The 25,883-nt window shown below is 45.9% G+C and overlaps 1 protein-coding gene across 1 annotated transcript in view; it reads left to right on the top strand.

The window, feature by feature from the left end:
- LOC147684254 (putative cation-transporting ATPase 13A4) overlaps positions 1-25,883 on the top strand; it is a 356,830-nt gene that overhangs the window by 254,948 nt on the left and 75,999 nt on the right. Inside the window, exon 21 of the mRNA XM_086944652.1 lies at positions 17,815-17,894. Within this exon, the coding sequence (XP_086800778.1) occupies positions 17,815-17,894 (80 nt within the window). The remainder of the gene's footprint in view (positions 1-17,814; positions 17,895-25,883) is intronic.

Consider the following 25,883-nt stretch of genomic DNA (forward strand, 5'->3'; position numbering starts at 1 on the left):
AGTCATGTAGCGAGCAATGGAGTTGTCCACATAGGAATTGTAGATCCATATTTGTATTCCACATCTTCAGAATCACAGGGTTGTAGCCATTGATATACTTATCAGGTTGTATGTATTTGTTGATGATTTCCATGTCAGGGTATGTCCGGCTGCAGATAAAAAGCTGTTGATAGTTCCTTCTGAGATGACAGGTGGTGGGAATGTAAAACAACATCTTCTGTAGAATTTTATTTTGCATCTATATTTTTGACAAGAGTACTTCTCACATCTATGAGTTTGAAACTATAGAACTTGCTGTTTCAAGCCCTTGTCTGTACTGTCATTAAGGATGGCGTATTTCATATACTGTTGTATAAAAGACAAGACAGACTAATCAGTGCAAGTTTCCAATTGTGGGGCATCTTTTGTCCTTAAGAGCATGTGAATATGTGGACCACCTCTAGCTTGGTATTCTTTGCACCAAAATAAATCAGTGACTTGGCCAAGAGGAGGATTAATTTTGTTACAGGTGAAAGCCATCATGTAGCTTTTATAACTTTAATAACATCTACTAGTTCTTGCCATGTTTTTTTTCCTGGTAGGGACACTATTAACTAGAATAATATGTCGTTCTTCCTAATCCCTCTGCACACCTACAGTTTAAATATTCTGCTTGAAATCTAATGGCAAGTACACAGCTCTATGTTTGGAATGGATGTATAGACTTGATTAATAAGCATTTAGGTCTTGTAGTTCTTGAAGAATCGGAACTAATTCTAACTTCTTGTGGACTACTCTAGCTCGCATTATATTGTCCTCCAATTCAGAACAGTACTTACATATATTTTGTCATGTGGAACAGTCAAAGTGTTCCTCACCAAATAAATAAACTACAAATTCTCGCCACTTATCTGTGCTGTCTTGTTCAGTTTTTGTAGACACAGTAACAATAAGAGTTTGACTTTTGTAGTGAGTGTGTTAACAACATATACAAACACAGTCCAGTTTCTCTGAACACACAGTGTTACATTTTGTAATCTCTTGATGAAAGTTATCAACAGTAATTAATGTTTCCTATTCTGCTACACTTACAGATGCCAACCCCTCATTTTCCCTACACTCCTCTCCTGGACTGAAGAAAGAAAACTGTACATCATCACAAACCTTTTCTACCTCTGCCACTGTGCCGTGCAAAATAACTATATTCAGTTCCTAAACAGAAGGCACGAGTTTTCACATAGTAAAGTCTCCTAACTAATGTTCTCATTTCAGAATGGTGTACAGCTAACATTCTGAAATAATTAAAGGTGCTTTGGCACGCTTTCTTTGATAGACATGCTAGTGAGTGTCCTTGTAAATTTATGTACTTCCTTACTTTGCATGGATCTAATCCTTGCAAAGCCACATTATTCTGTTTTAGATTTCTGCTTGGAAATGTAGGAAAAAAGTTCTCAATATATCGCTTGATTGCTGTTGAATACTGCAAACACTGCTACAATTCCATTTATATACAGGGGGCTGTGTGCACCTTCCCTGCCGCTTTCCAGCTATCACTTCCTCTACATTTTTTGCTACCATCACCTCTTTTGGAAGAGGAATACCATCTTTTAGTTTGTAGGATCATCCAGATTCATCAACTGCATGCACTAATGTGTTAGCTTGCAAGTAGCTTTCTTTATTGAACAAAGGCTCAGTACTAGAAGTATGTCTCCATTCACCACTGAAAACTTTGCAAACATTACTTTTATTGTCAAGTCTTTTCTTTTGACTTCTCTTCCTCATAGACAACACTATTTTATCCAGTGTCCTCATTCTATTTAGAATCAAAATAAACAGCTTCCTCTTGAGAGCAAAGGCCTTATCAACTATCCCCTCAACATGTTCCTTTTGTCTGCCTGCTTCTCTTCTTGTTTTATAGTCCCTCGTACTTTGTATTCGATTATGAATTACTCCTCTATGAAACATTTTAACTCTGATTTCCTTTAACTGTGTTTCCCTCCAGTTTAAACGGTCTTGTTTTTTGTTTGATTTTTTGCTCTTTGTATCATATACTTTTTCTTCTTTCTTAGTTGATCTCAAACTTTGCTGTTCATTTACATGATGTAGCTGTCTTTCCAGATGTCCACAATCTATTTTAAGAAATGTGTTTGTTCTCTTACCAACAGCTCTTTTCTCTTTCACTATTTTATCAGCATTTCAACACTTTTTGTTTCTCAGTTGTGAGGAGAGAGTATCTTTGCATTTTTCTTTCTTGTCTCATGTTTTATGACATTGCAACTGTTTGTAGTTAAGTAAAACTTTATGCCCGATAAGGGGAAAAGAAATAAGTACATTTAGCTTTCCATTATGTACTATCTGCGTACATAGTTTAAATATTTAACTACCAACATAAATAGTTGTGCAATTATATTATAGCTAACATTGACCTCTGCAGTAGCAGTCCTCATTACAAAATGCACAGCTACAGTCTGAGTAAGTGTAGGAGTACACCTGTAGCAGTGCCATGAGCTGTTTAACTAAATGTGCTGTTATGTGATTGTCTGTTTTACTACCTCTATGCCTCTCACAATTTGTATGTAAGTAGTTGAACTTATACCTCACTGCCTATTGGGGAATAGATGGGTATGTACCTGTGTCTGCATTTGCCTTTCATACTAGTGCATACAGAAGGTGATTCTCAGTATGTGTCTGAATCTATAGGTCCTTCTCTAGCTGTGTGACTGGGTGAGAGCGGCTCTATGCTTTTATGAACACTTAGGGCCCCATTATGATGGCGGGTGGATTGCACCCGCCGAGCCGGCGGCAGTCACCGCCCGCCATCCCTGTAGAAGAGACCCCCCGCCATATTATTAAGGCTGGGGGGTCGGCAGTGGATGGAAAGACCGTCTGCCGCTTTTCTCCCCGGTCGACATGTCGACCGGGCAGAAAAGGGTACAATATGGTGGCGGTGTCTTTCAGACACCGCCAGCCATATTACAATGTGAATTTGTGAATGCCTTTCCGAGTCGGCATTGCCGCCATGGAAAGGCATGCAGAGTCTGCTTGGGGGGGCCTGTTGCGGGCCCCAATGGACTCCGGGGGTGTGGAGGGTACACATGGGGTGTACCTATGGTACCCCCCTGCCTTTCAAAGTACAATGTGGCAGGCACCGCGTGGTGCCTGTCACGTTGGGCTTTGAAAAGCACAACGTATGTTTTTAGCATTGCAGCGGGTGGTGCTTTCATGACCGCCCGCAACAATGTTAAAAGTACGGGCTGCACCGCCACTGTGGCGGGAACATCCTAATTGCCCCCACGGGACCCCCACCCTTATGGCGGGCGGTCCCTTTCACTGTGAGGATGGTGGGCGGGCAAATTCCAGCCGCCATCCTAATGATGCCTTTGGTTGCTTTATGAGTGGCATACTCTATGTAGTACTTGGCATAGCGGCCCCCAAGTGCGCAAGTACCTTATTGAAGTCAAAGGGACATTTCTCATCTTTTAAACACAAACACCATGCTTTATAGCCTACGTAAAGTGTAAGTCAGAGTTGACTTGTGTGTACTAAAATGTTCATTTGGCACTTGCCACACTGCTTTTACATGTCAAGAGAAGCTGCAAGTGAGACTGCACATACAGGGTCCACTGCTAGGCCTGACCCATATCTAAATGACTATTTGTCTGGATGATGAGCTTGTGTCACTACTTGCCTACACATCTGAGTGTAGGAGTGCACCTGTAGTAGTGCCAAGACATTTAAGTAAATGTGCTGATATGTGAGTGTCTGTATTAGTGCCTCCATGTCTCTCTCAATGTGTATGTAAGTAGCTGAACATATACCTCACTGCTTGTGTTAGAGAATAGAGGGATATTTCCGTGTGTCTCCAACTGCCTTTGAGTCTCCGACACACAAAAGTAGTTTCAGGCTAAGGGCCTAATTCTGAGTTCGGCAGTCCGTGGACCGCCAAACCTGGGGTGGTGCAGCGGTGTCGGTGTGCATCGGCAGTCTGGCTCTGTATTTAGAGGTCAGGCCACCCTCGGACCCCCACAGCTGCCAGGGATCCACGATCCCTGGTGCTGGTACAGTGTTCCTGAGGCCACAATGTGATTGGCTGTGATGCTGCAACATCCCCTAGCATAATACAAGTTTTCTCACTGCATCCATAACCAGGGCGGTGAGGCTGCATTGGAAAGGGTGGTGGTGAGGAAACAAAGCTCTGTTTACTCACGGCCTGAGGATACATGCAGGGGGCACATGGTATGCCCCCTCTCTGCATGCACCTCCTTTCCTGCATGGCATAGACTTCACAGTCATTGGGAGCAGGAACGGTCTTTTATGTTCCCTTTGCTGTACCTTTTTGAAAGGCACTGCCTTGGGAACACTTAATGACTGCCCACCAGACTATGATATAACTCGTAGTCTGGTGGACGCCAGGTGGGCCTGTTTGCCGGTGTGGGAGCGGAGCGGTGGTGTTGCGGTCAGCTCCCACACCGCCAAACCCATTATCAGGCCCTAAGTGACTGAATGTATAATGCTTCTGTAGCTGCCTGACTGGGTAAGAGAGACACTCTATACATTTTTGCACATGTATGTCAGTTGGTTTAGGGGTGGCATACACTATGTAGTACTTGGCATAGGGGCCTGCAAGTGCACAATACCTATTCAAATCAAAAAGACAAGTCTCATGTTTTAAATACAAAGCACCATCATTTATGCTATACATACAGCATATCACAGAGGTGATGTGTGTGCTAAAAGATGGGTTGGAGCCATGTGAAACAGCTTTTACATGCCAAGTGAAGCTCGCAGTGAGAGTGCACAGATCAGAAGTAGTAGGTGCTAGGGGCTTGTGAATATGCCCCCTAGTCTGCACATCAGACAAACTGCAGCATACTCAAACACTCATAAAGTGTCTTCATCACCTTTTAACTCACACTGCCAATCATACATCCTCTAATTTATTTTGAATATTTTTTTAAAAATATGTCATACTGTCTATTAACATTCTCACATCAAAAAAACAATCAGCATTTCTAGTGTGCAACACTGTCACCCTTAGGGGTATCTGAGCACAGAGCCTGTTTTGAATAGCTAGGTCTTGAGTATCTTTCTGAAGTCTGCCAGCGAGGGAGCCGTACAGGGTTAAAGGAGAAGGTTGTTTCAGGACTTGGCTGCATTATAGACACATACACATATACCGTTTCCAGCATTTTTTGTCTTCAAATTAAATGTAATTTAAATACCTGAAAATTGAGTTTGTTGATCAATTTTTTTGCTATTGCTTTTATCAGATAGATTTAATACTCTAAGGTATTGTAAAAACTAAGCAATATTAATAAAACATTAATAAATATCAATCAAATATTATTAATAATAACAATGTAATTGAATAAATAACAAATTAAACTATATAAATAATAAATATACTATTCCCACTTCAGACTGTACAACAATAGAGGACGCGTTGAAATCAGCTGGGGTTACATTTACTAATCCCATTCGAGTCTTAGCAACAGTAGAGAACATGTTGGACTCAGAGGGGAAGAATGTATGATACCCACTCCAGTCTATGCAACATTAGGAAAAGCGTTGGGCTCAGGAGGGGTAACATATACTGTTTGCACTCCAGTTGGTGCAACAGTAGAGAGAGAGTAGCTAATTTCAAACAAATAACATATTTTAACAACTCTATTAACTAACAAAAAATATAAATATTTGAATTGTAAAATTATAAGTCTACATTTTAACTAAAATTAAACATATTACATAATTATTACATTTTTTTATAATTATTATCAATTAAAACAAATAATTAATGTCATTAAAATACCACACTATGGGCCTCATTACGATGGTGAAAGGAATGAAGTCCTTCAGACATCAATTTGTAATGGGGACTGCCCTCCTACAAGGAGGCAGTCCCACACACCGGATAAGATGCGATCGCCACTGCGGTGGTCGCAATGCCCCTATTTTGTATTACGACATGTGGTGCATAGACATTGTACATATCCCTGCATACATGGCAGGCACCATGTGGCCCGAGTCAGAGGCCCAGTGGCAAAGGGGGGGCCCCCAAATCTGTTTCTACCAGCCGTGTCATGGCAGGGTAACCACCGTGGAACGACAGGAAGAAACAGATTTCAGATTTCCCACGAAAGTGTCTGGCAGGCACAGCCGCCATTCAGGGGATAGCGGGCAGTCCTATGGGCTCTTGGATTCACTCCACCCATTGGGGTCGTGATGGTCGGGTTTTCCGACCACCACCCAACCGCCAACGATCTTACTGCCATCATAATGCGGAGGTTGGAAGGGCCTTTACGGATGACGGAGACTGCCACCAAATGTCTGGTGGTGGCAGTCTCCCCGCCATCCTAATCAGGCTCTGAATTCTCACAATCATAACAGCCAGCAATTAAAATGTAATTGAAATAAAAAAGCATAACACAAATAACACATTACATTTTTTTTAATGAAATTATTTTAAATGTATTATTAGTTAAATACCTTCCCACGCTATACCTCTATAAACTAAACAACACACATCTAAAAATATCCTAATTGCTCAATTTACATAATAAATTTTCAATTGAATAATTATAATTCTTTAACATTTAATATTTATTTTTAATTAATTATTATTTACTTCCCACCTTGTACCTCCACAAATCCCACTATCTGCACCTAAAATATAACTTAAACAATAAATGAATTACACAATTAACATATTTCATTGTCAGGTAAATAATTAAACATTAACAAATTAAGTAATTACAATTGATTTCCTTTTCACCCTGTACCCCACAGCCCGCTATGACACTAAAAATTACAATAAACAATTACAATTAATATGAAAACAATTACAAATTAAAAAACTATATTAAAAATATTAACAATTAATATACAAATAATTTAAAACATATACAATTAAAATATATACTAAAATATATAAAATAATTGAAAACACAATATTAACAACAATATTTTTGTAAATAATATTAACAACATTAATATTTTTAACATTGATATTAAAAACATAGATATTTTTAACATCCATATTACTTACCTTAGAAAATCAATGTTCTTGTCAACAACATTCCAGCATCATGATATTTGTGGATCACAATATTAAAAATCTATATTTCTGTAGCTCGATATTGTTTACTTGATATTTTGTCTGAATACCCCAATAAAATCCTTGAATTTGGGTGTCAGGGTAAATTTTTAAAATAGTATGAATCATTGTTGATTCCGAGTCAATTTCCTAGGACTTTTATACAGTTTTGGTTTTTATCAGTGTTACAAATTCAGTTAATTTCAAGGATTGCTGGTCAGGGAGTAAGCTGTAAGCCAAAGGGACCATCGATTTATTTATGTTATATATGAATAATGTATATTTGGGTGAATGGATGAGGTATGGATTTAAAATTCCCATCCAATATGCAATTTTCATCATTCTCAAGGGTTACCAGGTCATGAGTTTTGCTGAATATGAATAATGTTCTGAAAGATTTTCGTTGTCATGCAACAGGAAAGATGGATTAGAGTAAGAATCTGTTCAGGAGGGATTTTGATATCAGAATAGGTAGTGGTGTTACACTTTGAAAATTACTTGCCTGTATTTGCCTCTGTATCATTCACCTTTGGCTGGGTATTGTGGGCACAGTACAAGTTGCATGCATGGGAATGTTATGGGATACCTATATACCTCCCTCAAATCTAAGCCACAGGGCTCATTGGATGTGGACGCAAGCATTTTCATGTGTTGTACATTTTCACACACTTCATTCTCCATTGCAGAGGCAGAGTTGTTGTCCCATGTGGTCCTTTCCACATTGTCACCCAGAGTAACTGTTCTGCCTTTGCAATGGGATGAAGAATACTGCACACACCTCCATTGACTTCGGGGCTCAGGTAATCTCTTCTTACAATAAAGATAGCCACCATGCTTGAGCAGCCTATTACATTTCTGGAACTGTATGTAAGTTTGCTAGTTTGTTTGATGCCATTTTTGGATTATCTGTAGAAAAAAAGAAGGGATATTTTTTTTTTAAATATTACGTGGACAAAATGTGTTTACATTTGTGTTTTCCAAATGCACCTGCAAATACGTTGATTTTGGAAAAAAATGAAATATTTTTTCAGCTAAAATGTGTGTGAAAATTGCTTTTCAGACTATGTACATGTGAAAAGAATGTTTAATGATTTCTATATGCACATTTTTTAATTAATTTTTACATGAGATGATATTTAATCTTTTGTAGTCTGGTTTCTGGCAGTGATATGCCTTTCTCTTTGGGCTGTTTGGAGGATGGCTTGTAGGTTTAGAAGTTTTGTGGTATGGTCTGTAATTTTTTTTAAAAGAAAATAACATTAAAGATTAGAAACTTTGAAATTGTACTGTGTTTTCTGGTGCGTAAAGTAACTGCAGGGGAAAATGGTTTTGCAAGTTTTTTTTAAAAACAGTTTATTGACAGTGATATTTTGTTTTAACACCACTGTAAAGAAGCAAACTTTTCTGGTGGCACTTTTTGTTGTATGTAGAAATAACATTGTTAGATTTGGTTACGCTTAGTTTTTTAAAACCATATTTACATGGAAAGGTTTTGTCCTTTCATGCACAGGGTATGTTTTGGACTTACAGTTTGTAGATTTGCAAATTCTTCGAAGTGATTGTAAGGTATGCTTAATAGAAAAATAGAAATAATTTATACTGTAACCATAATGATTTCCCCCCTAGCTGCTCTCTAGTATCTGCCCTGAGGTAAGTAGCTGGCGGAGTCAGAATAGCAATTTTGACCCCAGCCACTGTCAGGCACCTGACATGGAATAAGTACCCGGTGAAGTTAGAATACTATTGTTGCTCCCTAGGCACTCTTCAGCATGTGCCCTGAGGTAAGTGCCTGGCAGAGTTAGAATAGTATTTTTGTCCCTCAGTCACTGTCCACAAACTGTCCTGAGTTAAGTAGTTTGCGGACTTAGAGTAGTAATTTTAGCCCTCATCCACTGTTCTGCACCTGCCCTGAGGTTAGAATCCAGCAGAGTTAGAATAGTAATGTTACCCCCAGCCTCTGTCCAGCACCTGCCCTGAAGTAAATATCAAGCAGAGTTAGTACAGTAATTTTGCCCCCCAGCCACTGTTCAGCACCTTCCCTGAGTTAAGTACTCAACATTTTTAGAATGGACATTTTGGCCCGTACCCACTGTCCAGCATCTGTCCTGAGGTACTTGGCAGTTCGAATATTAATTTTCCCCCATCACTGTTGAATACCGGCCCTGATGTAAGCACCCTATGGAGGTAGAATAGTAAATGTGGTCCCCAACCACTGTCTAGCAACTACCCTGGGTAAGTACCTGGCTGAGTTAGAATAGTAATTTTGCCCCCAACAACTTTCCAGCACCTGTTCCAAGGTAAGTACCCAGCAGAGTTAGAATAGTAACTTAGGCCCGCAGCCACTGTCCAGCACCTGCACTGAGGTGAGTTCCTGGTGGAGCTACAATAGTAAATTTGGCCCCTAGCTACTCTCCAACATCTGCCCTGGTGGAGTTAGAGTAGTAATTTTGCTCCCAGTCACTGTTAAGCGCCTGCCCTGTGGTAATTAATGTACTCCAATACTTGTCTAATAAAGTACTTTCAAAAAATAATAACAATAATTATAAGGTTGAGTTTATTTCTGAAGTTAATTTCTGCAATAATGATTACTAAACTGACTTACATTGTTAGCACTCCAGTAACTCTATCCAAAATTAAGTCTGGCGATAATCTGGATATAATCTGTGAATTTTTTAGAAAAATACAATAATATATGTTTACAAGATTTAGCAAGTTAATTTCGAAAGGTGCTTGTTGTAAACATTGTACTTCCCTGTATGCATAGGTAGCGGTCTGTGAACAGCAAATGTCTTTCATCTCCTCCTCTCTTTCAAGTTTGTGGTCACGAGCGAAGTCAGTGTACCACAAAATGGTGGCTGGGCGAATTTATAAATTTTGTAGGTAGTATTCGATAATTCAAATCAAAATATGAATTGGAATGTATTTTTCAAAGTGAATAATAATGTGACAGAATGTATCTTTATTTTGTTGATTTAACAAATATGCTATTTCTCCTTGCACACATAGAAAAACAGCAATTTTAATTAGGGACAGGTTGTGCAGCTAGGGTTAAAAAAAGAAAGGACTACTGTACAAACGTGATAATTGGAAACACTTTTATTTAGGTATTGAATGCATTGCAACATGATTTCTTTATTAATGTTTTACTCTAAAACATAAATGTAGTGTGCTGCCTCAATTTACAAACTTTTCTGAAATTAAGTGCATTTTAAAATATTTGTAAAGAAGTGTTGTAATGGTATGCATGGTAATGCATGTGGTAATGACATGCCTGGTAAAGACGTGCACTGTACTGGTATGTTTGTTTTTGAAACCACATTATAAAGACATGCATAGTAAAGTCATGGGTTGTTCGGTTATACGACAACCATATTTACAAGGCCTCTGTTACTTATGTTCTCTGCAGGTTTAATTACAAGTAACGGGTGGTGTGTGCAAATAAATACAAAAATCTGCCGGTGCCTGGGTGACAAGTAGTGCTCTGTAAATCTACTGATTGATTCATTGAGTCATTGCCCCCTCACTGTAGGCCACTTGTGGAAATCTTCATGCCATGGACTCCAGGCCCAGAGCTGCCATCTAAGGTTGATCAGAATGTGCTAATGATCCTCACTATCCTGCTGGAGTTGGAAAGACGCGGGCACCCTCACGTCATGGGTGTCCATATTTTGCCAAGAATCAATAGCATTATGAAATGTAATGTGCACATTCATGGCATTGACGTCCATATTATTTTACGAATAACCACTATTCAGCTGAGCCCAACATAACTTCAGAAAGGGGTGCTGTCATGCCAAGGGAGTATGCTAAGAGTTACCACTAATGCCCCAATGCCTCATTATGCGAGAGACAGTCACGGGTCACGTGATACCATTAAAGGATTAATATATGAGTAAGATCATTGGCAGGTGGGGTGAGCTAAGGCTGAAATACAAAAGGGATGCTTAGGTACAGGTCAAGTAGTGCTCATGCTGCACTAGTCTCAAGAGACCTTGAGCCTCTGTCAGTGCCTCATGCAATCCATGCATATACAGAGGCCTGATGAGAGGTAAGAATGCAGAGTGCTAAGACACAAGCAGACAACACAAGGCAGCCCTCTGCACAGGAGAGCACCATGGATCCTGCTGTGGTCGCAGAGTCAAAGACCAATGTCCATTTAGACTAAGGCCACCTCCAAGAAGAGTCTTCACCTCAGCATCAGTTCTCATTACAAGGGTCATTGCAGGGATCTTTAGTTCATTAGCCTCAGATCCCTCAGAGGGCAGGAAGCCTCCCCCATTAGAAGGCATGGATGTGCTTCCAGCAGACTCAGAGGAAGTGATGAGTGCATTCCCTAAGACACCACAAGGGAAGGGTCTCTTCAGCTAATCCTAGTGCAATTTGTGAGTATTGCCCAAGACACCACAAGGCAAGCGTCTCCACTGCTAATCCCTGTGGAGGGTCCAATCTTGAATGCATTTCTCAAGAAACCACAAGGCAAGAGTCTCCATAGCCAATCCCAGTGCAGGGTACAATCGGTGAGTTTCAAATGTTATTAACAGGCGATGCCTGTCTGCAAGCTGATGGTTACAGGCTTTAATCCTGTCAAATCTACTCAGCATTTCAACATTCTGAGTTTGATACAATAAGTATAATTGAGGAATTATAGGTGTTATGAGGAAATATGGATGATCCATTATCTGTGGTAATTATCTATACTACTATTATAAAGAGAGAACTGGGAACCTTTGAGGCGGGTAAACTCAGGAACCACAGCGCCAATCCAAACACCCAATACATCATTGGAATTGTCAGGGTAAGCAGATGGACATAGGCTATATACCAAAAAAAAAAATATATATAGAAGGTCAAAGTACGTTCTTTGCCAAAGTAGTCCCTTGCAAGTAGCGCCATCTCTGAGGTGGGCGTGTGCGCTAATGACGAGCGTGCTGACATCATGGGTCAAACATTTTGGTAAAGTAAACAGGTCGGCCAGGATCCAGGAGCCAAGAGCGGCCAGGAGCGCGGAAACGACACCCTGCGAGGTCGGACATGCCCAGAGGTAGGAGCGGCCAGGAACCCTCCCACAGCCCCCCTGCAGTGTACCACTGCTCTCCTACCCCTCGCAGGAGACGGGCCCAGGCTCCTCCGTGAAGCGGGGCTCCGAGGCGCTGTGGGTGGCGTGGACCGCCAGGGAGGCCCACAGGAGCAGGGCTCCATCCCTGGAGTAAGACTCCTGCTTCCAAACGTGTAACCTGCAGGCAGAGCCGCGGGTGTCTGCGCATGCACAGCACAGCAGAAGTAGCGCCACGTAGAGACCAAGACCCATCGAGGCGCTACAACTGCTGACGTCTCCGCCCTGTTTTCGTCTTAGCACAACCGTGTGCGCGCCATCTCAGCGATGGAAATTCATAGGTTATCTTGACACAGCGATGAGAAATCGAAGTGAACAGAGGTTACATTTAAAATATTCCCTAAAGGGAGCGTCAGCTTTTCAGGCACCCTGATCATGTCAGCTCGAGGCCCTTCTAACCCCCGGCACCTTGGAAGTGTTTTACATTTTCATGCACCCTGCTCATGTCAGCGCGAGGCCCTTCTAATCCCTGGCACCTCGGAAGGGTTTTATAAAGTTCCTTGAAGTCCTCAGGGAAGAAATACCAGAAGAGTGACCCCGGGACATCCAGGAACCTCTCTCCTGGGTGCCGCATAATGAGGGGTTCGTTATAGGAAACAATGGCGCCTAGCTTATTCAACATATGTGCAATGTAGTATAGGAACACAATGGAAACTATACGGCTTAAGATATCCTGAACCAGCCGGGACAGGAATTTATTCTCAAAAATCAATGTCAAATATACAGTACAATAATAACATGACACAAGCCTGTGCCGTACCGACAGAGGAAAGGGAAGATAGAGGTAGGTTGAAAAAAAGGGGTGTATTTCAGGCAAGGAAAGAGAGCAAGGACAGGGCACTGCAGAAAATTCAAAGATCAATAGCAGTATCGCCTGGAGTGGAATGTACACAAGCTTATTAAACAATAATATAAGTGTCAACCCACTCTTGGGTGTCGACGTTTCGATCCCTATAGCTCAACTAGATGCATGGGATCATCATCAGGACTTATGCAATAACAGAACATGCCTGAATGAGATAAGCCTCTATGGTGCAAGGGGAAGCCTCACAATGGAGGTTTCTTTAACTTCTAGGAATAGGCGGAAGTGGTAGCGCCAGGCAAGCGGTTGTGTGTCCACGCGGTCTTAGGTGGGGTTCAGTCAATGTGTTATTTCGGTGGTTTAAAATCTCAGCGCCCGTCTGTGTTTAAGTCGGGTGGCCGCACTTTCTTCCTCTGTATGCGAGCGAGGGCCGGAATTCAAAATTAAAGGCACCAGTGGCCATGTACTCCGGGAGTCAACAATGTGACGAGTGTGCGGAAGTCACAAATGTGGCTTGCATCGCCCTGGGGTCCAACAATGTGGAAATCAAGCGTTAGTCATGATGTGACTCGCCTCTCCCGGGGTGCTCCAACATTGGGCATTGTCGGAGCACCCCCGGGAGAGGCGAGTCACATCATGACTAACGCTTGATTTCCACATTGTTGGACCCCAGGGCGATGCAAGCCACATTTGTGACTTCCGCACGCTCGTCACATTGTTGACTCCCGGAGTACATGGCCACTGGTGCCTTTAATTTTGAATTCCGGCCCTCGCTCGCATACAGAGGAAGAAAGTGCGGCCACCCGACTTAAACACAGACGGGCGCTGAGATTTTAAACCACCGAAATAACACATTGACTGAACCCCACCTAAGACCGCGTGGACACACAACCGCTTGCCTGGCGCTACCACTTCCGCCTATTCCTAGAAGTTAAAGAAACCTCCATTGTGAGGCTTCCCCTCGCACCATAGAGGCTTATCTCATTCAGGCATGTTCTGTTATTGCATAAGTCCTGATGATGATCCCATTCATCTAGTTGAGCTATAGGGATCGAAACGTCGACACCCAAGAGTGGGTTGACACTTACATTATTGTTTAATAAGCTTGTGTACATTCCACTCCAGGCGATACTGCTATTGATCTTTGAATTTTCTGCAGTGCCCTGTCCTTGCTCTCTTTCCTTGCCTGAAATACACCCCTTTTTTTCAACCTACCTCTATCTTCCCTTTCCTCTGTTGGTACGGCACAGGCTTGTGTCATGTTATTATTGTACTGTATATTTGACATTGATTTTTGAGAATAAATTCCTGTCCCGGCTGGTTCAGGATATCTTAAGCCGTATAGTTTCCATTGTGTTCCTATACTACATTGCACATATGTTGAATAAGCTAGGCGCCATTGTTTCCTATAACAAAGTTATACCCATGGTCCTTAGCTATCCGTTGGGTTCCCCTTGTTTCTATAAAACGCATAATGAGGGGTATCTCTCCCGGGTGCCGCATAATGCTTAGGGGTTCACTAGAACCTGCATTATCAATAATAACAGTGCAGGTAATGATATGTTGGAGTATAAGCCGTGACGGTCTTCTGATTCGTTCCACGTGGTGCAGGGAGGTTCCCGGCGCTGCAGCGGCGCGCCCGGTGATGCTCACACAGACGTCACGTGTCATCACTTCTTGCTGGGCCTTTTCTAGGTCCCTTTTTTAAAGTAATATCATTAGCCCAGTAAACGCTGCCAACGCTACTTCCCAAGGGATTCCTTAGTATGGGCTGCAGACCGGGCCAGCGCTGCCCTGGGGGTCCCTGCAGAGGGTCTGTCACAGGGACAATGTCACAGGATGAGCAGGAGAGCACACACACTGGGACTCCTCCGAGTGTGAACCCTGCAGGCCCTGAATCCTATAATACATGCAGGTCACAGGTCAGGGCTATGGACCCTGCATAGGAACAAGTGAGTCCTGCCCACAGGGACCTGCCAGGCCTGGCCGCCTCACTGATGCAGAAAACTGGGAATGAAAGACAATCTGGCAACAATGCTGTGTTCTGCATGAATCCAATGAAATGTCCAGGAGTGTTTCTGGGACCCTCACACTCTTGAGCGCACCGGGAGGGGATAGAGTGACATGGTCATGGCTTGGTATCCACTGTGTGGGTCGTTTACCGCGTGTCCAGCAAGCAATTGCTCCAAATACACACATGAAACATCTCTGCAGAGTCTTGGGTGGGACAAGGGGTCACTGATGCAACATTTCAATGAAGGACCATCAGGAGCTCTCGACTTTGAATACGTGGTCACAGATGAGAAGGCGCGGCTCGATTCCTGAGACCGCGGTGAGCAGACAGGAGGTAGCCCCGTGTGGGGCCGCGAGGAACGCGCCTTGAAGAGGCTGCTTTCAGATAGCTCCTGGACTTGTCGATAGATTGGGACCTGAGCTTCGGGCCCTCACTGGTCCTCTCTTTGGGGCCGTGAGTCATAAGGGAGCAACACCAACCTCAATACAGAAAGGCACTGTGCCTACATATCGGACTCCAAGAGCCAGAGGTGGAGCGCCGTTTTCTTTTGATAGTTGGGGCCCTGTGAACGGTCTGCAAAATGTTGAAATAGGTCCCAAAATCTACTGGTAGCCATGATATTTCTTACATTCAGCAACACCTTGGCTGCCAGGTACAAAAATCCTCTGGAAAATTGGAAATGTGTCCCCCCGGTTCGGGTGGATAAGATATTACAGCATTCCGGTTGAGGCGATATCACAGGTCTGTTCTGTGACATTTCTCATACCAGGCTTGCATGAAGGGTACCACCCTTCGAGGTCATGGGGGAAGAAGTGATCGTATTCACTGAATTTGTTGAGAGGCCGAAGACCGCTTGGCTCGAAAAAGGAACGAGCAGGCCACAGCATTGAGTACCAAGCTGCCCGAATAACAGGGCCACAGAGGTGCATTTCTGGCTTTTCTCACCTTGGAAAGGTTCCACGGTTGCCAATAGAGTGTTTTTTGCTAACTCTGGATTCAAGAACCCTGACATCCAATGGAGCCTCAAACACAAGCAAGCGGTTCTCAGAGATGTCATAGCCCACATCGACATGTTAAGATGGAAACAAGGTTAGAACCTTGGGTGTTTGACACAGTCATGGTGGGACTGTGCCAACTCCAGCACCTCAGGAATCACAACTCCTATGGAAAAATGCAAATAGATTTTAGCCCACACAGCCAATCTATCTAGCTGGACCAAAGGCTCCTCTAGAGATGAGTAGGCTCAGTCATTAGTAACCGCCAGATGGACCTCCTCAGGTATGAGGTTGGTCAAAAGAACATAATCCATACTAATATTATTAAGAGAGAGCCCAAACCTTTGAGGCGGGTAATCTCAGTAACCACAGCACCAATCATAACACCCAATACAGCGTTGGAAAGGGCAGTTGCAGCAGAAGGACATAGGCTATGCAGATGGCCACCATATTTAAAAAAATTTTTTTTGCAGAGTTTTATATAGCGCAAACTTGACCCGAACTGAATCAGGTATCAGAGCACTTTACATAGCACCAGTTACTTTACATGAGGACACACATTAATTTTTGTTAGGCACGGGGAGATTAAGTGATTTGCCCAGAATCACAGGATGTTTGGCGTTGTTCCAAGACTCGAACCCGGATCCCCAGGTCCGAGGTTGAGCGCCTTAGCTGTTAGGCCAACTCCTCTATACATTTAAAAGGTAAAATAACCGTGCCAGCAAAGTAGTCCCTTGTGGGCGTGTCTGCGTTGTGCTGTGGGCGTGGGATGGAGGCGTGACTAACGCTGGGGACGTGTGGTACGGCCATCGCATCGTGGGCTGTGGCCGTGTGCTGGGGGCGTGACAAATGCTGGGGGTGTGTGTTCGCCCTTCATGCCATGTGAGTCATACATACAAACGACAATTACATTGCTGCGCAGCATCAAGGGGCACGCTGGGGGCGTGACACGCTAGGGGCATGAGAAACACTGGGGGCGTGTGTCCGGCCTTCATGCCATGTGAACGCAATTGCACCGCATCAACGGGCACGCTGGGGGCGTGTGCTACGTTCCGCCCTTCATGCCATGTGGGTTGTACATTAATCAGAAGATCGTCTGCTGTGGCCATGTGCTGGGGGCGTGACAAACGCGTTCACCTGGAGGCCTGGTAAGTAACGTTACAGCAGCCTCTCCGGCGTGCTGTTACTGAACTCTCTCATTCAACGAAATTACACGCGCCTGCTACCATCCACCAGGGCTCTAGCCGGGCTCAGGCGGCTGATCAGTACACTTATTACACGCGCCTGATAAAATCAACCCGGGCTGCAGCTGGGCCTCAAGCGGGGGAACACGCGCCTGCTAACATCAAACAGGCCTGCATCTGGTCCTCAAGCGGGGGAACAAGCAAATGAGCGTGTCTGCTTGGATAATTACTGCAGCCTCTCCTACTCGCTGTCACTCACCTCTCTCATTAAACGGATTTACCCGCGGCTGATAACTCTCTCATCCAGCCACATTACACGCGCCTGCTGACCTCAACCAGGGCTGTAGCTGGGCTCAGGCGGCGGATCACTACACCAATTACACGTGCCTGCTAACCTCAACCAGGGCTGCAGCTGGGCCTTCACTGTCCCTATTCTAATGAAACAAAACATGTTGTCTACCGCGAGATTTTTAAATAAATTGCCCTTGCCAAATACACACATTACACACATTCTATTTCTATTTCATACCCGGACAACGTCGGGGCGGGCTGCTAGTTATTATTATAAATCAAAACACTTGGATCCTGTTGTATTGCAAAGAGTAACCTGTACTCTTTTTTCTCTTCCTTCCAGTTTCTTCTGAATGGAGTAATCTTTGCCAGGATGTCTCCTAGACAGAAAGCAAGCTTGGTTGAAGAACTGATTAAATTAGAGTAAGTAACCCATTTAAAAATGAATGAAGCATGTGGCTGAGCAGTAACTCTTTACCAGGGATACTCACTGATAGGACAGACAGATGGACACCGTACAATGATTGCTGTGAGTTACATGTTCAGTTTTACCTAGAAGTGTGACAAGAGTGTCACATCTCTACTTATATTTTTAATGGCAGGAGGGGCTGTGGGAACATGAATGTGTGTAGCAGGCACATGGTTACTCCTGTGTAGTTTCCATGGACCCTGTGTTCTTTTTAAGTGCATCAATAGCTCTGTAGGCTGCCACTTGACAGGACTGCACTAAAGGGCTCTCACCCGTGTCTGCCCAGAGAATACAAGCAATCTCTAAACCTGTGTCTGTCATTTGGCAGATCTGCAGCACGAACAGCCTCTCCACCTGTGTCTGTCCTTTGACAGATCTGCAACAGAGACAGCCTCTCCACCTGTGTCTTTCATATGACAGAGCGGTAGACCAGGTAGGCTCTTCACCTGTGTCTATTCAGCAACATATCTGTAGGAGAGGCAGCCTCTTCACCTGTACCTGCCCTCTGACATATCTGTAGCACAAGCAGCCTCTCTATGTATGCCTACCATTAGACAGACCTGTAACAGAAGTAGCCCGTGTCTATCCTTTGACAGATGTGTAGCACAGGGAGCCTCTGCACCTGTGTCTACCCTGAGAGAGATCTGCAGCACTGGAAGCCTATACACCTGTGTCTGTACTGAGACAGATCTGTAGCACAGGGAGCCTCTGCACCTGTGTCTACCCTGAGAGAGATCTGCAGCACCGGAAGCCTATACACCTGTGTCTGTACTGAGACAGATCTGTAGCAGAGGATGCCTCTTTACCTGTGTCTACCCTGAGAGAGATCTATAACAAAGGCAGCCTCTTCACCTGTGTCTGTCCTGTGACAGATTTGAGCAGAGGCAGCCTCTCCACCCATGTCTACACTGAGACAGATCTGTAGCACAGGCAGCCTTTCCATCTGTGTCTATCCCGCGACATATCTGTAGCACACAGCGACAGACCTGTAACACATGAAGTCTCTTCACCCGTGTATTTCCTGTTACAGATCTGGAGCACAGGAAGCCTGTTCACCTGTGTCTGCCCTGTGCCAGATATATGTAGCACAGGCCGACTCTTTCCCTGTGTCTGCCTGAGACAGATCTGTAGCACAGGCAGCCTCTCCATTTGTGTCTATGTAGTGACAGATCTGTAGCACAAAAAGGCTCTTCACCTTCACCATTTGTGTCTACCCTTTGACAGACCGATAGCACAGGCAGCCTCCTCAGCTTTGTCTATCTAGTGATAGATCTGTAGCACAGGCAGCCTCTCCACCTGTGTGTGTCCTGTGACAGATCTGTAGCACAGGCAGCCTCTTCACCTGTGTCTGTCCTGTGACAGATCTGTAGCACAGGCAGCCTCTTCACCTGTGTCTACCCTGTGACAGATCTGTAGCACAGGCAGCCTCTTCACCTGTGTCTACCCTGTGACAGATCTGTAGCACAGGCAGCCTCTCCACCTGTGTCTGTTGTGATAGACCCGTAGCATAGACAGCCTCTCCATTTGTGTCTATCTAGTGATAGATCTGAAGCACAAAAAGGCTCTTCACCTGTGTCTTCCCTGAGACAGATCTGTACATAGGCAGCCTCTCCATTTGTGTCTACCCTTTGACAGACCGGTAGCACAGGCAGCCTCCTCAGCTTTGTCTATCTAGTGATAGATCTGTAGCACACGCAGCCTCTCCACCTGTGTGTGTCCTGTGACAGATCTGTAGCATAGGCAGCCTCTTCACCTGTGTCTGTCCTGTGACAGATCTGTAGCACAGGAAGCCTCTTAATCTGTGTCTGCCCTGTGACTGATCTGTAGCACAGGCAGCCTCTCCACATGTGTCTTCCCCTGAGACACATCTGTACCACAGGCAGCCTCTCCACCCGTGTCTGCCCTGTGACTGATCTGTAGCACAGGCAGCCTCTCCACCCGTGTCTGCCCTGTGACTCATCTGTAGCACAGGCAGCCTCTCCACCCGTGTCTGCCCTGTGACTGATCTGTAGCACAGGCAGCCTCTCCACCCGTGTCTGCCCTGTGACTGATCTGTAGCACAGGCAGCCTCTCCACCCGTGTCTGCCCTGTGACTGATCTGTAGCACAGGCAGCCTCTCCACCCGTGTCTGCCCTGTGACTGATCTGTAGCACAGGCAGCCTCTCCACTCGTGTCTGCCCTGTGACTGATCTGTAGCACAGGCAGCCTCTCCACCCGTGTCTGCCCTGTGACTCATCTGTAGCACAGGAAGCCTCTCCACTCGTGTCTGCCCTGTGACTGATCTGTAGCACAGGCAGCCTCTCCACCCGTGTCTGCCCTGTGACTGATCTGTAGCACAGGCAGCCTCTCCACTCGTGTCTGCCCTGTGACTCATCTGTAGCACAGGAAGCCTCTCCACTCGTGTCTGCCCTGTGACTGATCTGTAGCACAGGCAGCCTCTCCACCCGTGTCTGCCCTGTGACTGATCTGTAGCACAGGAAGCCTCTCCACCCGTGTCTGCCCTGTGACTCATCTGTAGCACAGGAAGCCTCTCCACTCGTGTCTGCCCTGTGACTGATCTGTAGCACAGGCAGCCTCTCCACCCGTGTCTGCCCTGTGACTGATCTGTAGCACAGGCAGCCTCTCCACTCGTGTCTGCCCTGTGACTGATCTGTAGCACAGGCAGCCTCTCCACTCGTGTCTGCCCTGTGACTGATCTGTAGCACAGGAAGCCTCTCCACTCGTGTCTGCCCTGTGACTGATCTGTAGCACAGGCAGCCTCTCCACCCGTGTCTGCCCTGTGACTGATCTGTAGCACAGGCAGCCTCTCCACTCGTGTCTGCCCTGTGACTCATCTGTAGCACAGGCAGCCTCTCCACTCGTGTCTGCCCTGTGACTCATCTGTAGCACAGGAAGCCTCTCCACTCGTGTCTGCCCTGTGACTGATCTGTAGCACAGGCAGCCTCTCCACCCGTGTCTGCCCTGTGACTGATCTGTAGCACAGGCAGCCTCTCCACCCGTGTCTGCCCTGTGACTGATCTGTAGCACAGGCAGCCTCTCCACTCGTGTCTGCCCTGTGACTCATCTGTAGCACAGGAAGCCTCTCCACCCGTGTCTGCCCTGTGACTCATCTGTAGCACAGGAAGCCTCTCCACTCGTGTCTGCCCTGTGACTGATCTGTAGCACAGGCAGCCTCTCCACCCGTGTCTGCCCTGTGACTCATCTGTAGCACAGGCAGCCTCTCCACCCGTGTCTGCCCTGTGACTGATCTGTAGCACAGGCAGCCTCTCCACCCGTGTCTGCCCTGTGACTGATCTGTAGCACAGGCAGCCTCTCCACCCGTGTCTGCCCTGTGACTGATCTGTAGCACAGGCAGCCTCTCCACCCGTGTCTGCCCTGTGACTGATCTGTAGCACAGGCAGCCTCTCCACCCGTGTCTGCCCTGTGACTCATCTGTAGCACAGGCAGCCTCTCCACCCGTGTCTGCCCTGTGACTCATCTGTAGCACAGGAAGCCTCTTCATCTGTGTCTGACCAGAACTACAAATTCACCTCTTCCGAAGGGTGAGAGGTGTGATGACGTGCTCACGCCTTGCTCGGTTGACCCGAGGTCAGCACATCATATTTATCCGTATTGTCACTGGCATGGCTGGCACTTTGGCCACCTGTGCCAGTCCCTGTGTCTGCCACCCCACTGCAGCCACATCAAAGTGCATGCAGGGGGGTGCAGGTGTGATTCTTTCCAGTTGCCACCCCTCAGATGCCGATTGAAGAGCAGGGGCGAGGGCCTACTATAGATTGCCGCTCTGAGATGGGAGGTAGGAGTGAGGTAGGCGCTGCCCCTAACACCCATGCCGCCCGGTAAAGACAGCCCCCACCCCTGGCTACGCCACTGAATATTGTACATAACAAGCAGAGTAACTGCTTGAGTGTGTAAGGGTTTACAAAGTCGGCATCATTCAATGGAGCTCTACTGACATCCAGTGGTCATATGTTAGAAGTGCAGGTGAAATCAGGCTACTCTCGTGCAGTGCCAGGTTTGGATCCAGACAGGGCGCCAATGTGGGTGGTGAGGTTGTATTTAGTGATAATCTGTCTCTATTTTCATCTGATACTTTTCACCCTGAGCGTGCAGTAATAGAGGCTCATTTTGAAGGTTCCATTGAGATCCTTTATGAGAAGTCTGTGTGATGCTGGTGTTTTACAAGTGCTTGCGCAAAAATCATTGGAAACATTCACAAATCTGAATAGGATGAACAACATTCATCTTGCTAATATGTATTTCTATGGGGCATATTTTGCCCTGAATGTGGTCATGGGGTGCTAATGGGGCTCAGCCAACAACCTCTCTGTACACAAGCATAACATCAAATTCTGGGACCTCATCGACTTCACCAACGTCGTCAGCACGGACACACCCTTGCCCTGACAGACTACATCCTCCTCGGAGACCTGAACTTCCACCTTGAGAATGCCAACTAGAGCAATTCCACCACCCTGCTCGACAACCTCGGACTCAAACAGCTCGTAATGACATCCACCCACTCCGCTAGACACACGTTCAACCCCATCTTTTCCACAAGCAACCACGTCACCTTCAGCCACACCAGCGAGCTCGACTAGACCGACCTCCACTGCATCGACTTCTCCTTCAAAAAACGCACCCCGCACAATCACATGTGATGAATCCCGCACCGAAGCTGGAACAAGTTCACAGAAGACCAGCTAATCACCACCCTTGCCCAAGACCCACCAACCGACCCCACCGACACCAAAATACCCACCCATGACTTCAGACACTGGATCGACGACTGCGCCAACACTCTTGCCCCGATCAAGAAACCCTCAAACAGATGCACCAACAGGAGGGCCATCTGGCTCACCACCGACCTCCAGGCATCCAAGCAGACCTGCTGCAGACTCGAAAAGAAATGGCACCACGAGCAGACACCGGACAACCACACTGCCCTCAAGAATAACCCGCCAGAAGGACCTCCTTCAAGGAAAGCATCAACAATAACACGCACAACAGGAAAGAGCTCTTCAACATCAAGAAGGAACTCGCTAACCCCAGCTCCAGCTCCAACAAGATCCTGCCATCGCAAGACCTCTGCGACTCCCTGGCCACCTTCTTCCAGCGCAAGATCGCAGACATCCACAACATCTTCAACACCCAGAACCCCCAACAGCCACCGTCACCCCACACTCACCCCCCTCCAGCCACACCGGCCTCCTGCTCTCCTGGGACCACTCCAATGATGACAACACCATCAGAATCATAAAGACCATCCACTCCCACTCACCGTCTGACCCCTGCCCTCACCACGTATTCAACAAAGTAAGCTCCATCATTGCACCCCAACTCCGGAAGATCGTTAACAGCTCCTTCAACACTGCCCCCTTTCCGGAGAGGTGGAAACTCGCTGAGTTCAATGCCCTACTCATGAAACACGAAGCGGACCCAAAGGACCTCAAGAACTTCCGGCCCATCTCCCTGCTCCCGTTCCCGGCAAAAAACATTGAGAAGATTGTCAACAGGCAACTGATCTGCTTCTTCGGGGAGAACAACCCCCTGGACTCATCTCAATCTGGATTCCGCAGCAACCACACCACCAAAACCTCCCTCATTGCCACCACCGACGACAACAGTGCCCTGCTGGACAATGGCTAAACGGCGGCCCTCAGCCCCCTGGACCTCTTGGCCTCCCTTGACACCGTCTTGCCATCACACTCTACGCACACACCTCCATGACACAGGGATCCGTGACAAAGCCCTAGACTGGATCACCTCTTTCCTCACCGGTAGAACCCAGAGAGTCTGCCTCCCTTCAATCTGATCCAAAGCCACCAAGATCACCTGTGGCGTACCCCAAGGATCATCCCTCAGCCCGACCCTTTTCAACATCTACATGGCACCGCTTGCCAACATTGTCCAATCGAACGACCTCAACATTGTCTCATACGCCGAAAACACCCAGCGTATCCTCTCCCTCACCAAGGACCCTGCCACTGCCAAAACCAACCTCCACGAAGGAATGAAGGCCGTCGCCGAATGGAGGAAGAACAGTCGCCTGAAACTGAACTCTGACAAGATGGAGGTCATCATCCTTGGCTCCATGCCCTCTGCCTGAGAAGACTCCTGGTGGCCGGCCACGCTGGGAGCTGCACCGACTCCCACCGACCACACAAGCAACCTGGGGTTCATACTGGACTCATCACTATCTATGACCCAGCAAATCAATGCTGTCTCCTCTTCCTGCTTCAACACCATCCACATGCTTCGCAAGATCTACAGATGAATGCCCACCGGAACCAGAAGGACAGTCACCCAGGCCCTTCGGCAACGCCCGCTATGCAGATACCACGGCCAAACTACAGAAAAGACTTTAACAAATTCAGAACGCCTCATCCTTACATCCCTCGTCACAGCCACATCACTGCCCACCTGAGAGACCTGCACTGGCTCCCCGTTAACAAGAGGATCACCTTCAAGCTTCTCACCCACCCTCACAAAGCACTCCAAAATGCTGAACCAACATACCTCAACTAACGACTCACCTTCTACACCCCGACCCGCCAGCTTTGCTCCGCGGACCTCGCCCTCGCCGCCATTCCACGCATCCACCGAATGACCATCTGTGGCAGATCCTTCTCCCACCTCGCCAACAAGACATGGAACACCCTCCGCATCCACCTGCGACAGACCAGGGACCTGCTGACTTTCAGGAGACATCTCAAGACCTGGCTGTTCGAGCAGCAGCAGCAACAACACCAATGCCCCCCTCCCTCAGCGCCTTGAGACCCTCACAGGTGAGTAGTGCACTCTACAAATTTTGGATAGATTGATTGAGTGCCCTTTCCCTGTTCCTAAAGATTCCATTGTGGACCAGCATCTGATTTTGTTTGTAAGTTGTAAAATATGAAAATGGGATGATTTATTATTCATAAATCTGTTGTAAGTTTGGGTATTTTTTATTAAGTGTGTTCATTGTTACCCCTTACATTTTTGTTTTCTGGGGCTTGGAAGATCAGCCAGGCCTGTGCATTCTTCAGGGTAATAGTCCTGTTCTACATATTGACTGTGGCTTGAAGGAGCTCAGCATATGATTGATTTGACAGCTCAATGACAAGAACATGCTTTAACTTCCATGTAAAGGGTGTTACAAAAAAACAAAGACCATCCATATGGAGATAATCTGTAAATAAATATGGCCAGAGAAAATTAAACAAGCTTTGGGAAAGTCATTGTCTTTCCTGGTAATAGAGGCCAATTGGCATAGTGTTTATATAAGGCGTCAGGAATCATTCTCGGTGCAATAAATGGAAAATAATTAAATGTGAGCAAAGGTGCATTTTTCAAAGAGAAGTAGCCAAGCAGCAATTTACAGATGCGGTGCACTCCAAAAAGGAAAAAAGGAAAAAAATTAGAAAAAGTCGATTTAGAGAGAAGCGGAGGAACGGTGGAGGAGTGGGGGTGGGGGTTGATGAAATAATATGCTACTTAGCAGCCATGTGAAGGAGAACAAGATGGGGGAGCAACTGAGGAGGTGGGGCAAACATACATTTAAAAGAAAAAAGGAAGGAAAGCAACGGACGAGGCGAGGAGGACAACATGGAGACCAGGGGCATGGAAGTGAGTGGGGTAGCAGCATACATGGGAGAGAGTAAGACCACACATGCATGCACAGCCATGGAGTGCTAAAGGCAAAACAAATAGTTGCATGAAAGAGGGCAGTGGAAGTACTCAAGTCATCAAATCAAAAGGTTGGTAAAGCAGCTATAGTAATCAGTATTATGATTCTCTCATGTATTGGAATACTCTTTTTTCTTATATCATACATTACATGTGTTAGCCTGTTATTGCAATGTCTTTGTTTCTTTTATAATGTTCTCGTGCTGCTTAGGAACATTAGAATGTCTGTGGTTCACTCTTGAGTTGGTGTCTATTGGAGCAGGCTCCCCCAA

Source organism: Lissotriton vulgaris, chromosome 11, assembly GCF_964263255.1.
Source record: "Lissotriton vulgaris chromosome 11, aLisVul1.2, whole genome shotgun sequence".
Taxonomy (NCBI): Eukaryota; Metazoa; Chordata; class Amphibia; order Caudata; family Salamandridae; genus Lissotriton; species Lissotriton vulgaris.